General features: G+C 35.5%; 2 protein-coding genes across 3 annotated transcripts in view; both read left to right on the top strand.

The window, feature by feature from the left end:
* LOC127633288 (zinc finger protein 99-like) overlaps positions 1-13,921 on the top strand; it is a 301,889-nt gene that overhangs the window by 162,194 nt on the left and 125,774 nt on the right. The window lies entirely within an intron of this gene.
* Positions 1-13,921, top strand: part of LOC127633266 (drebrin-like protein B) — a 79,341-nt gene that overhangs the window by 34,450 nt on the left and 30,970 nt on the right. For both annotated transcript variants that reach the window (XM_052112240.1, XM_052112232.1), the window contains exons 2-3: positions 10,720-10,775; positions 11,678-11,790. In XM_052112240.1, coding sequence (XP_051968200.1) covers positions 10,720-10,775; positions 11,678-11,790 — 169 coding nt within the window. The remainder of the gene's footprint in view (positions 1-10,719; positions 10,776-11,677; positions 11,791-13,921) is intronic.

The following is a 13,921-nucleotide window of genomic DNA, read 5'->3' as shown; positions in this document are numbered from 1 at the left end:
GGGAGGTACGGTTTACTCATTAAAACATTTATCTAATATTCACCTTAAAACCCTTGTCTGATTACAATATTTCACTCGCTTTTAGTGCCCCCATTGGACATTTCACTGGGATACTGCAGCCAAACATGTAATGAAGAGTGTAATTTTGGTTTGCAAACATTTTGCCATTTTCACGTAAATTTCATGAGATCAGGCTGCTAACAAAAGTAGCTAATTACATTGAAGCCCTTCAAGGAAAAATATATTTTTAATAATATAACTAATATATTGATTAAATTATACAGTATATATTATATAAATTATTATAATTACAATAATTTATATATTATATTTAATTTAAATTAAGTAATATCATTACATTATGGAATTCTGCAATCAGAACTTCTGGCACAAAACAATAAAGAACTTTAATATTAAACTTACAACATTACTACATAAATGAAAAAATAAGCTTGTCACTGGAAAAGCAACACTATTCTGAAAATAGTGTAGTGTAGTAAGTGTGTAAGTAGTGTCGCTTCTTTTAGTTAGTTACTCCCAAACATTGGCAGAGACCTTGACATTTTTTTTGGAGCTTTTTAGCTTAATTGGACATTGTAGTTCAACCTTTTCGTACGTGAGTTTTATTATGACTACCGCTTCAGTCCCTCTTTTGCTGGTAAACAGCAGCACGTATGCAGATCACACCGGTTTGATCATACGTGCGAAAGGGCTAAAGGTCCACTCAGTATTTTTTTTCATTTAAAATTTGTACAAATGAATAGTATATTTAAAAAATATGTTTAAAAATTATGTAAACATAAATTAGTTGAAGTCATATCAGTGGCCTAAAAAGAGTTGTTTTATTCCACATAGACCCTCATGGGAGACGAAATATGGTCATATGACCAGCTGAATTCTATTCACTCTGTCTAAGTAACGCTCCTGTTATTGGACACTTGCGCTTGTTAAATATTTAATTTCTACACTGCTAAGTGTCAGTATAAAGTCCAAGACTACTCTTGGCCAGTGCAACATCAAAAAATACTGAGTGTTTCTAGCTGGTTTCATTGTGCAGCAGGCTTTATTTGTAGACTGAACCAACATAAATAAATCTGTAAACAAGTCTGTGTATGTCATTACTGCTTTAAAAATAATGATTGTTTTTGCATCTTCTCCTTCATGATAAACCTGTGTCATGTTAAGCTAAAAGACAGCTGGTACCAGTACTTTTCTGATCTCCCTTACTCTCACTATACTCCCACCCCCCACCCCTTTTTGCTTCCTGTGCTGATGGAAAAATCCGGAAGAATTGTGTCACAGCACGCTAATTGCAGACTGATTGGTAGGTTGGTTAGCTGGGCTTTGTTGAACACAGACTCTGATGAGGGGAAACAGGCTGCTATTGTTGCTTGTGTCTAAGCTCTGAGTCATAAGCTCAGAGGTCACAGTCTGGGTGGCTTCCAGAGATCAGAGGCTTTAAAGACAATAACGACATGATGACGACAGGCTGGCCTCTAGTTTATTCTCATTCAGTATAAATCCAGAGGACAGAGGGAGAAAATTCTCTGTTAGAGGTGTTAAACTATGTAGCTAGTTTAACATTCATTACATTTAAAGAGTTAGTTTACCAAAAATGAAATTAGGTAATGTCTTTCTTTCATCAATGGAAAAACAAAAAGATTGTACTATTTTCCATTTAATTACAATGAATGGGGTCTGAAGCTTTCAAGCTTCAATAAGGAAGCAAAATCACCTTAAAAGTAACATAAAGGTTGTACATATGACTTGCGCACTGTATTCCAAGTCTTCTGAGGCCACACGATAGCTTTATGTGAGATACAGACCAAAATTTAAAGGGGTCATGAAATGCTCTTTTTGATATAGTTTTTTTTTTTTAATCATCCCTGAGGTCCACTAATAATGTTAGTAATGTTTTTTTTGGCATAAAAACATTCATAATTTAGTAATATATATGATCATTTTCCATCCTGTCTCTGGCCCTCTGTCTGAAACGCTCGGTTTTGGTGCCTCCATAAATCTTCTACGTATCACTGTTTTGATTGGCTAACATAGTGCAGCCCCTCAAATACAGGCATTTTTTTTAAACTCAAACGAAGAGAATGAACAAGCTCCACAACTAAATTTCAGGTGTTACACATAACGCACATCCGACATATTGCATCTGAACATACAGTATTATCTTGATTATCTCAAGCACAACTGTTAACACTCACGCGGAGAGAGAGATAAAGGAGGAGCAGGGGATGCCATAGAGAGAGAGAGAGAGCCGTACAATGCTATGTGTGTGTGTGTGTGTGTGTGTGTGTGTGTCATTGTTTATGTTGAATTAAAGTCTTCATGAGTGTTAATTCAGTTCCCTCCTCCTTTTCCTTGAGCAAGAGACCTTTTCTGTTAGACCATTATAATCAATGATGCTGTCTACAATGGAAGCATCCATTACAGCGTATCGCATGCGCTGACAGTAAACAGATGTCCCATTCAATTTTGCGCTGCACGCACTGACGCTACTACTGTCAACAACACAAATAAATGGTTTGGAAAGTTTGTGTCAACGCACCCGGTGTAGACAGCCTCAAGCCGTTGCGTACCGGTGTGCCCTGTGTAAACAGGATGTCAGTGCCATAAACAGTCATGACATTTTAAATATTCATGAATGGAAATGTTTACTTACATTTTTGATCCAAGTGTTTTTCACTGTCCCATCCTTCAATAACAGTTCCTTTGCAAAGCTTGAATGATATTATGACTGGTTCACAAGCAATCCACACTGATATAATCCTAAAAAAAAGACATCCATCCAGCACGTGTTTTCATACAGCAACAATTAAAAAATAGCGCAGATGGGTCTCTAGGGTAGTAACTAATGATTTAGTTAATAACGATTTGATAATTGATTAATCTAAATATTATTAGAATGATTATTAGACTATCCGTCGATTATTGCAACGATTAATCATTAGCTCTAAACCGATTATTCTGCATGTGTCCCGACTTAAATGGTCATCTTTTAAAAATACCTCTAAATGACATTCACTGAATAAAAGGGGGGAAATTACTTTTTATACGTTTAATTCAGAAAAGAAATTCACCGTAAAGAAAACTATTGTTATCAAGTGTTTTTGTCTTGTTTTCCATTTCAAATTGTCTAAAAATCATTAAAACAAGATACATTTACTTGAGAAGCAACATAAAATATATTTAGACTTGCTTTAAGAGGATGCATCAATATAGTTTATTTTGAATATAAGTATATTTGGGTATACATTTGCAAGAGCAGTAAAGCCAAAATATTCTTATATTTAAGATCTATTGTCTAAAAGCAAGTATAAATATCTCATATGCTGCTTCTCAGGTGAAGGATTTTTAGATATTTAACAATATCTTTATTTTTAATATTATATTCAACATTCTCAGATAAAAAAACTTCTTCTGCAGTATAGCTGCTAAAGAAATTTACATTTCTAATCAAAAACATATTTTGTTGCAGTGTATAATGGGGCGAAGACTTCCTCTCTCACCTTTCTGTTCACTTCAGTCCATCTTGAACTCTCAAAAAAAACAAACTATCTCTTATTAATAAAGCTGCGTATTGCCAATTTTCTTCACGATAAGAAATGCACAGTGACATATATTATGATTCAGTAAGTAGCGAGCCATCATGTTATAATCACTATATTATATATATATATATATATATATATATATATATATATATATATATATATATATACATATATATATATATATATATATATAATGCACACAAGGGATGAGCTTCACCACGACAGAGTGTTCATCAGTCTGATGCAGTTTCAGTCTCTCCCCTTAGATCAGGACATTCGCACAACTCATAGAAGAGGCGCTGACCGCACAGAGAAATGCCAGTTTTGGAGTTTGAAGTTATTTACATGATCTGCTTCCATATTATTTGAACTTTAATAAAGCTATAAGGCATTAAACATAATTGCATTTAAGATGTACAGTGGGTACGGAAAGTATTCAGACCCCCTTAAATTTTTCACTCTTTGTTATATTGCAGCCATTTGCTAAAATCATTTAAGTTCATTTTTTTTCCTCATTATTGTAAACACAGCACCCCATATTGACAGAAAAACACAGAATTGTTGACATTTTTGCACATTTATTAAAAAAGAAAGACTGAAATATCACATGGTCCTAAGTATTCAGACCCTTTGCTGTGACACTCATATATTTAACTCCATTTCTTCTGATCATCCTTGAGATGGTTCTACACCTTCAACTGAGTCCAGCTGTGTTTGATTATACTGATAGGAAAGCCACACACCTGTCTATATAAGACCTTACAGTGCATGTCAGAGCAAATGAGAATCATGAGGTCAAAGGAACTGCCTGAAGAGCTCAGAGACAGAATTGTGGCAAGGCACAGATCTGGCCAGGGTTACAAAAAAATTTCTGCTGCCCTTAAGGTTCATAAGAGCACAGTGGCCTCCATAATCCTTAAATGGAAGACGTTTGGGACGACCAGAACCCTTCCTAGAGCTGGCCGTCCGGCCAAACTGAGCTATCGGGGGAGAAGAGCCTTGGTGAGAGAGGTAAAGAAGAACCCAAAGATCACTGTGGCTGAGCCCCAGAGATGCAGTCGGGAGATGGGAGAAAGTTGTAGTAAGTCAACCATCACTGCAGCCATCCACCAGTTGGGGCTTTATGGCAGAGTGGCTCGACGGAAGCCTCTCCTCAGTGCAAGACACATGAAAGCCTGCATGGAGCTGCTAAAAAACACCTGAAGGACTCCAAGATGGTGATAAATAAGATTCTCTGGTCTGATGAGACCAAGATAGAACTTTTTGGCCTTAATTCTAAGCGGTATGTGTGGAGAAAACCAGGCACTGCTCATCACCTGTCCAATACAGTCTCAACAGTGAAGCATGGTGGTGGCAGCATCATGCTGTGGGGGTGTTTTTAGCTGCAGGGACAGGACGACTGGTTGCAATCGAGGGAAAGATGAATGCGGCCAAGTACAGGGATATCCTGGACGAAAACCTTCTCCAGAGTGCTCTGGACCTCAGACTGGGCCGAAGGTTCACCTTCCAACAAGACAATGACCCTAAGCACACCGCTAAAATAACGAAGGAGTGGCTTCACAACAACTCCGTGACTGTTCTTGAATGGCCCAGCCAGAGCCCTGACTTAAACCCAATTGAGCATCTCTGGAGAGACCTGAAAATGGCTGTCCACCAACGTTTACCATCCAACCTGACAGAACTGGAGAGGATCTGCAAGGAGGAATGGCAGCTGATACCCAAATCCAGATGTGAAAAACTTGTTGCATCTTTCCCAAAAAGACTCATGGCTGTATTAGATCAAAAGGGTACTTCTACTAAATACTGAACAAAGGGTCTGAATACTTAGGACCATGTGATATTTCAGTTTTTCTTTTTTAATAAATGTGCAAAAATGTCAACAATTCTGTGTTTTTCTGTCAATATGGGGTGCTGTGTGTACAATAATGAGGAAAAAACGAACTTAATGAACTTAAATGATTTTAGCAAATGGCTGCAATATAACAAAGAGTGAAAACTTTAAGGGGGTCTGAATACTTTCCGTACCCACTGTATATTCATTATAATTCCCTCATACTTTGGGATCTACATCACCTGAAGCTGTTTGGAAAGTGCATCTGGACTGTGAACTGATTCATCCTCTCCTAAATCAGGTGTGAGCTGCAGTGCTGCTCTCATCATTAGATTTAAAAGTGATCTCATGTTACATAAAATTAGATCAAACGACTATTCAAAAACTAATATTTTTGTCGAAAATTATTTACTGTTGACGTTGTCGATAACGTTGACTAATCGTTTCAGTCCTATGGGTCTATGATGCGTTTGTGCTCAAAACAGCAAGCGGCAGCAGCTGAATGACAGAGAATAGCTTCTCCTTTCAGAGTTGTAATTTGACACTGTGTCTTTTGAAATGGGCCAGAGATATGTATCAAATGGTCAAAGACATCTGTCTGTGCATGTTGAAATACAAAATAATGTAAAATAGTCCAGATGTGTCCCCTTTAGTGTTCAGGAATAGTGAGGCCACAGTAGGCCTATGTCCTGCTGTCTCTCACTCCGGGTACAAACTGAAAAACCAGTGGATGGGCCCAAGTGTGTGATGATTTTAAGAAGGCATTATTAATTAATGCACCCCAAATGATGTAGGGTAGTTGCAGAAGTAGAGAACGAGGTGTTTTTGCTTTGTAATTATAGGGGTGTAATGGTTAACTCATCTCACGATTCGGTTCAGTTCATGATACTGAACTCATGGTTTGTTTCGTTTCACGGTTCTTTAATCAAAGCCTGAATCAAGAGAAGTTAAGATTGAAAGTAATTTTTTTTAATTATTGCTAAAAAATGTAGCTAAAAGTACTGTTTTTAAAAGCGCTAAATGATCCAGAGATGTATTGGGACTAAAAATAGCCCAGAACAGGCCAATGGTGACATAGAATGGAAATATTAGCTAATAATTCTGCTTACTGAAAATATAGAATTATGTTAGATAAATATGTTGCTTACACACTGTCACTGGTCACTAAAATAGTTGTAATGTTTGGAAGGAAGTCAAAAGAACAGTGAATCCATGCTGGGAACTGATACAGAAGGAGAAAACACAAGAACGCACAAAGACTGGGTAGAAATCAGGGCATTATATACACAGTGGTAATGAGGAAATGAAACACAGGTGAGAACAATAGGGAACAGCTGGCAGTGATGAGGGCAGGGAATTATGGGAAGTGTAGTCCGGGAGAAACAGGTGACAGGGGCAAAACACAAGGCAAAACAACAGTGAATCACGACAATAGTATTATCTCTAATTACACTGAAATATTCTTTTCAAGAATTCATATTTAATGGAAGTGCATGCTTCTCCAGTTAAATAGCAATAATTTACTTATAAAATCAAATCAGACATGACATTTGACATTAGGATTATATTCCCCCATAATATTATACATAATATTCATCATTATATATAGTAGATTAATATGGCACTCTCACTAAACCGCTGTAAACTTTCATTTTCTCTCATGTTGTCATAACAGATCAGTCTCGCACTTCAAATGGACATCAGATCCCTCGTGCTGAAAAAGTGTGTCTCTCTACCAATCCTGATTTCAGTTTCAGTTTCTCCTGTTTCAGACATAAACTCATCTTACAACACCTGCGGATGCTAGTGTGCAATTATATTTTAGAGCTCCTTGTGCCAATGAAGCGATTTCCATTTAGATGCCTGCATTACGTAGGATGTCACATGTATTGGATAGAACAGACGCTAAAATAAAAAGATTATTCATAAAAAAAAATAAAGAACTGTCCCATCTCCACGATGTGCATCATCACATTTTTGAAACATTTCATGATAAACCATTACACCCTTATTTAAATAAATACTTTTATTGCATTGGGGATTCTATTTTGAGTTTTGAAATGTACAGTATGTTTTTATAGTAGAAAGACATTTTGTATATCAAAATACCAAGGAAAATTGTATTCCTCATGACATTAACCACTTTAAGGTGTTATTCACAAATTTGCTTGAAAGATCCAGTAAGAATTTACTGTTATTTGGCTACATGGAAAACAGTGACCAATACATTCTTCAAAATGTCTCCTTTTTTGTTCAAGAGATGAAAGAATGTCATACAGGTTTGAAGTAACATTAGAAAATTCTGACATAATTTTCACTTTTTGATGAACTATACCTTTAAAAAATATTGTGGAACTGAGAGATAAATGAGAAATTATTGAAGTTTCCCAGTTGTTATTATTATTAATATGAGCTATGATAAGAAGTTGTTATTATATAGAATTATAGGATTTAGTTGACATTTAACTTTAACAAACTGTTTGAAAAGGCCACACTGCCTTTTTCCCAGTGATTAATCCTGTTAAATGATGTCAGTCAGCGGTGGTGCACATGCCACAGCAGGTTCGATAGAACGCCAACTGATATATTTACAGTCTTTAGCCCATGAATTGCTACCTGAAGTTGAAATAAAACACACACCAGAGTAAAACAGGGTATTTTGGCTTTATAATAATGACACAGTATATTCCTGGGACTAGAATTGCACATTGGCAGAAAATGGCTTTGGCATATTTGTCACTTTGTTTTTCTTCACTTTTTGGAAAGAGACAAAAACTGGACCAGTGTTCTGTTCTTCATTGCTCTGAACTCTGCAGAAGTTATGAAGTACAAAACTTGTATTTTGTTGACAGAATTAATTTATTATGTTCCAAATGGTTTTGAACATTGCACACTCTATTGTCAGCAGACATTCATTGGGACATTCCAGACAGAGTGGCTCATAAAGCACTCACTCTGAAATTCTCTCCAAAATGACCATTGAACAAGGGAAACAGTTCCAAAACTTTAAAGACTGTGATCCCTAAATGCTTTCAGAGTTGCCATTTAAAAGTTATCCCATGTATCAGGAAGTAATGCACTGGGAGGACCACTTGAAATGTCCACAGCCTCTGGATGTTGAAGTAGTTTCAGGAGGACATAATACTGGCTGAACTCATCTTTAGGGACAGTTGCACTGTTGCATTTGAATTCTTACATTTCACAAATGCAGTGCTTCACCTGTACTGTTACAGTGGCTTTGGTGTGGCCACAATACAAAATCCATAATTTTTTCCAAATAATAGTCCCAATACTGCTATAAATGATTCATAATCACAAACAGCTGTTGACCCAGGTTCAAACGATGTTTTAACGATTACATACATGGCAATTACACTGGTTAGGAGGGCTTGTAGCCCTAGAGAACATTGGGTTACGTGCCCTGACTTGAGTCTGTCAAAATTAGTGCTTCACCAGGTGTTTTTTGAAAAGTTGTATGTGTAGACAAAGGGGAAATGGCTCTGGAAATTAAGTAAATCCTGTGACTTATTGAAATATCAAAAAATATGCCCAGTTTTTCGTTTCACATTTTCACTGAATGCCAAAAAATTATTATGTCAGCTTACATTTATGGCAACAGGACTAATTTGTGAAATTTTAAGTAATACCAAGCTATAGAAAGTCAGATTTTTTAAATCAGATTGTTTATTATGTTTCCTGGAGTGTTGGTTTTTCATGTTTTGAGACATGAAATCATAAATTAGCATAATTAATTAAACTTAGTTCAATTAATTAAACATGTTGAGTGGTCCAAACATTATCTGCAGCCTGAAACTGAACTTTTTGTTGAATTTTAGGCGTGAATGCACATAGCTGCATAGGAAAGCAATAGGATGCTCCCTTTCTCCCTATTTAGTGAATGACTTAACCTCCAGTGTGCTGTCTGTCTGTACTGGTCTCAGAACAGTTCAAAATGCTCCTTATTTTCATCCTAACTCCATATAAAGCCCCTGAAAGCAAAATTTTTCAGCTTTTGGATTAACCTATTGATTTTCAATGTGATAATGCACAGTAAATATAGGATTTCTAAGAAAAATGCGCTTAAGTACACATTAGTATACCTTGTGTTTAGCAGCACAACGTTTCTCAATAAATCGCTTAAATTTAAAAAATGGCACATCAGATGAAAGTAGACAATGTAATCTTTCAAATAAAACAGATTTCAATGTAAAAACTTAATTAAGTTTCCTACCAGATGTAGTTTTAATGGCATTTATGCCCAAAACAAAACTGTGATCAGCGCCATGCTGTTTTGTCACATGTCTCCATACGTTGAAAGTTGAACCCTTGACTGACTGCCCAGAGACTTATGAACTGAGATCAGTTCAGTTTTAATCTATTTCAATTATGTGTTGTGTATAGCAAAGTGAAAATACAATGTCCACGCATGTGTAAAAGGGGTTGCAAAAAAGGTTTTTAAGTAATTTTTTATTTGCATTAATAGCTAAAAACTAACACTGTACAGCTGTAAACAATTTTTCTGAAAAAGGATGGCATACGATTCAAAACATTACTGATTTGTTTAGAAATTTCAACCAAATCTAACTTATGCTTCCAAGACTATCACAATTAATTCTTACACGTTCAACAAAAACTCATCTATTTTAGCCAGCTAGTTGTAGTGACAATGCAGCATTGGCCCAACAGGGCAAGTGACAGTTCCATCAATTCTGGCCTGAAATCGGTCCGGGCCAGCGAGCCAGCATTATTGTTGAGCCCTGAAACTGCAAGAACAGGAATAAAAGTATATAGGTGGCTCAGGTTTGCTGTTATGTGAGAACATTTGGTATATTCATTACTATGTACCGGGGCTTGGTAGGTTTACTGGGGTCAGGGCTTGGTATGCACAATACTCGTCCAATATGTGAAGCATTCTTGGATGGCATGGGTGTGTAGATAAGCACTTGGATGTTGCACACATGGTCCTTACACACAAGCCCACTTATTGCATTTTAAGATGATGTAAAAGAAAATGTGGTGTTGATCATAGTTGTCTGTGGATTGGAAGAAGGGTCCATGATTGTTTTACACAATGAAAGTTCAGGGGCCTCTATTGACATATTTATGTTCCTTTTTCCATTTTACTTGCAAGTTTTGCATGCGTCATCTTGAATCGCTGTCGCCATGACCTTGATAAGGGTTTAAGAATTTTTTTTACAATCTGGATTTAACAAAAAAAATTGAACTTAACCCTATCACTAGTTTCTGAAATATGGACTGCTATGTGTTTTTCTCAACACAAGAACAAGATTAATTTAATGATTTATTTTCTCTCCTTTTCAGGGCAATATTTGCATATGACGGAGCAACCAACAATCTTAAACTCTTTGATTCTGGAGGTAAGAGCTCTAAACCATGTCTCCTCATCTATTACAATTCTGTACAATGCTTAATAGATGTAAAAATCCCATTCATTTCCTTTATTACTATTAATTTTCACACAAAAAATATCACAAATTATTTTTAGTGATAATAATATATAAACCTTTAAGACAGACCAATAGTACCATTAACTGTGAGGGTTTAGGCGATGATTTATGCTTCTGGAGAAGCCAAAAAAAATTATATTTATATTTAAAATTATATTTAACCACCAATCAGAGAAATCGTGTTGACATGAAAGCATTAATTGTAACAAAAATATTTTATATTTTATATATATATATATATATTTGACGAATCATCAAGTCAGTTTCTTTCATGCTTCATGAGATGAATAGTTAATTGTTAAAAAAAAATTTTTTCAGATTTTCAAATACATTTTTTGCTTTGAACGTTTGTGATGTCAAGTAATGTTGCGATTCATTTCTAAGCTGTTGTTTGAGTCATGGCTTATTGAAGAGCTTTTTGAAACATGAAATTGCTAATGGTGAAAATGTATTTAAAAAAATACCTCTGGAAACCAAGGCCACTGTAAAGTGGGCAGTGATTGTTGAGCTCTTTTTGAGCCAGTTTAAAAGCTCAGTCTTAGTGCAATCATGTGACATTCAAGTGTGAAATGGTCCTAAGTAGAGAGGGTTACCAGTTAAGGCTAAGGCTGCCAACATTGTTCCTCTTAATATCAGATAAAGCAGAAAAATCTTACTTGAGTTTTTGAATCAGACCTGGTAAAAATATTAACATTTTTCATGGCTTCAGATTCATTTTATTTTAGAAATATTTTTGTATTTAAAGAAGAAAATTTGTATCTCTTTAATTTTGTGTTTTTGCCCTCTCCATTTAAATCTCTCCCTTCTACCAGCTGGAGGTTTGATGGAATTGGTTGGGAAATTTCATAACAGCAGGCCCATGTATGGACTATGCAGGGTGGGACTGACAGAAACAGGACAACCACAGATTGTCATGATCTGCTGGGTAAGTTCATAAACAGAATAAGTACCTTATATTAGTTGTATCCTCACAACCGTACTGTAACAAATAGGGGGGACCAGGGCTAGTTGTTACACTTTTTCTCCAGTGAATATTTTTCAGGGTAGGTCTATTATATTTCTGTATAGGCACATGCTTTAGTCATAAATAATAAAAAAAAGAACATTTTCATCATTGTTCAGGAAAAAAGGTATAGTTCATTAAACAACGCATTGCTCTCTAGTGTGGCATGTTGTCACACTGTATGGGGTAAGTTTTCACAATCAAGCTTGCCAATAAAGAGCCTATTTTATTTTACATATATATATATATATATATATATATATATATATATATATATATATATATTTATTTATTTAATTTTTTTATGTGTGAAATTGAAACAAACTTCTTTAAAACACAAAACAGTTCATGAAACTGTATGTAAGAAAGAATGTAAAAGTCTATGTACAAAATTATTAACTCATTGTTTTGGGTAACAAATATTGTAATTGATCAATTGTATACATTTCTGACATTTAAAAGAAATGTGACAACCTGCCCAAATAAAATAGTGACAACTTTCCTCAACCTGATATTTATGAAATATAAACCTTGTCAAAGAACACATTTCAGCCTTTCAGTTCAAATGTTTTCAATATATAGTTGACCCTGGTCTGAAGTAATGTCAGTGTAATTATTTTGTGTTTACTTTTTTACCCAACTGCTATTAAAAAAATATGATTGTATTAGAATTTGTGTTTGAAGAATATAATTCATAAAAAATAATTTAATTTAAGATGATTTTAAACTAAATTAAAACCAACATACAAAACCTCTTCTAGAGAAAACAAGTGTGTACCGGTAATTTAACTTTTAACTTATAACCTTACAGTTGTGTATATATATGTAGCTATATCCCAACTTCCCCATTTGACATATCTGATATTTTAAAAGTAAATATACAGTATATATTAAATGCAAACAGACACTGTCCTAAGCTTTAGATTCTGTCTTTTATATACATTTTAGATCTTTTTACAAATACCTCTGGATGAGGTCATTTTGCCTCGTCCTGATTGGATGTCAGTCTTTTATGACTATTTTCTATTGGATGATGCCTTGGGGTGTGAGCCTGCAGTGGTTTCTCATTGGTTGGGGCTGTCACATCATTAAACATTCCATGTTTAAGCAATGGATGTGAGGCTCCTGTTGATGAGATGTGTCAATGTCTTCACTTCACAAAAGGGCTTTGACCTTCAGAGTTGTAACTGAAGGAGCTCAAATACAGACCAAACAAAGCATTCTGAGAGCATTTCTAATATACATGAGGGCTCTAGTTGCTAAGACGAAAAGTGGGAATGTTGTGGTTCAGGTCAGAGGTGCCATCTGTAGCCAGTCAAGCATTATACAGAGGAAGAGGGAGTGGTCTCAGTGACCTGTTATGTGCAAAAGAAATATCCTTGTGTAAAAGACTGGTATCCAGACACACACACACACACACACACACACACACACACACACACACACACAAAAACTTGTTTTTATATCATTATGTGGACTCTCCATAGACTTCCATGCATTTTATGGATTTTATACAGATCTAATGATAATTTATATCCCCTAACCAGACCCATAAACCTAACCCTCATAGAATTCTTTATGTATTTTAAAATTTTCAAAAAAACTGTCTGGCTGGGCCCAACAAGGAAGGTGATCTCAGGTTTTACTATCCTTGTGGGTACATGTGGTCCCCACAATGTAGCATTAACATGTATACACACACACACACACACACGCACACACATGTTGTGTTTCCATGTTTTATGGGGACTTTCCATAGACATAATGGTTTTTATACTGTGCAAACTTTATATTCTATCCCCTAAACCTAACCCTACCCGTAAACCTAACCCTCACAGAAAACTTTCTGCATTTTTACATTTTCCAAAAACATAATTTAGTATGATTTATAAGCTGTTTTCCTCATGGGGACCGACAAAATGTCCCCATAAGGTCAAAAATGTCACATTTTACTATCCTTATGGGGACATTTGGTCCCCACAAAGTGATAAATACATGCTCACAAATACACACACACACACACACACACACATCACTGATGTACTAGAGCAGG

Source organism: Xyrauchen texanus, chromosome 3, assembly GCF_025860055.1.
Source record: "Xyrauchen texanus isolate HMW12.3.18 chromosome 3, RBS_HiC_50CHRs, whole genome shotgun sequence".
NCBI lineage: Eukaryota > Metazoa > Chordata > Actinopteri > Cypriniformes > Catostomidae > Xyrauchen > Xyrauchen texanus.
This window is presented reverse-complemented; position numbering and strand designations above follow the sequence as displayed.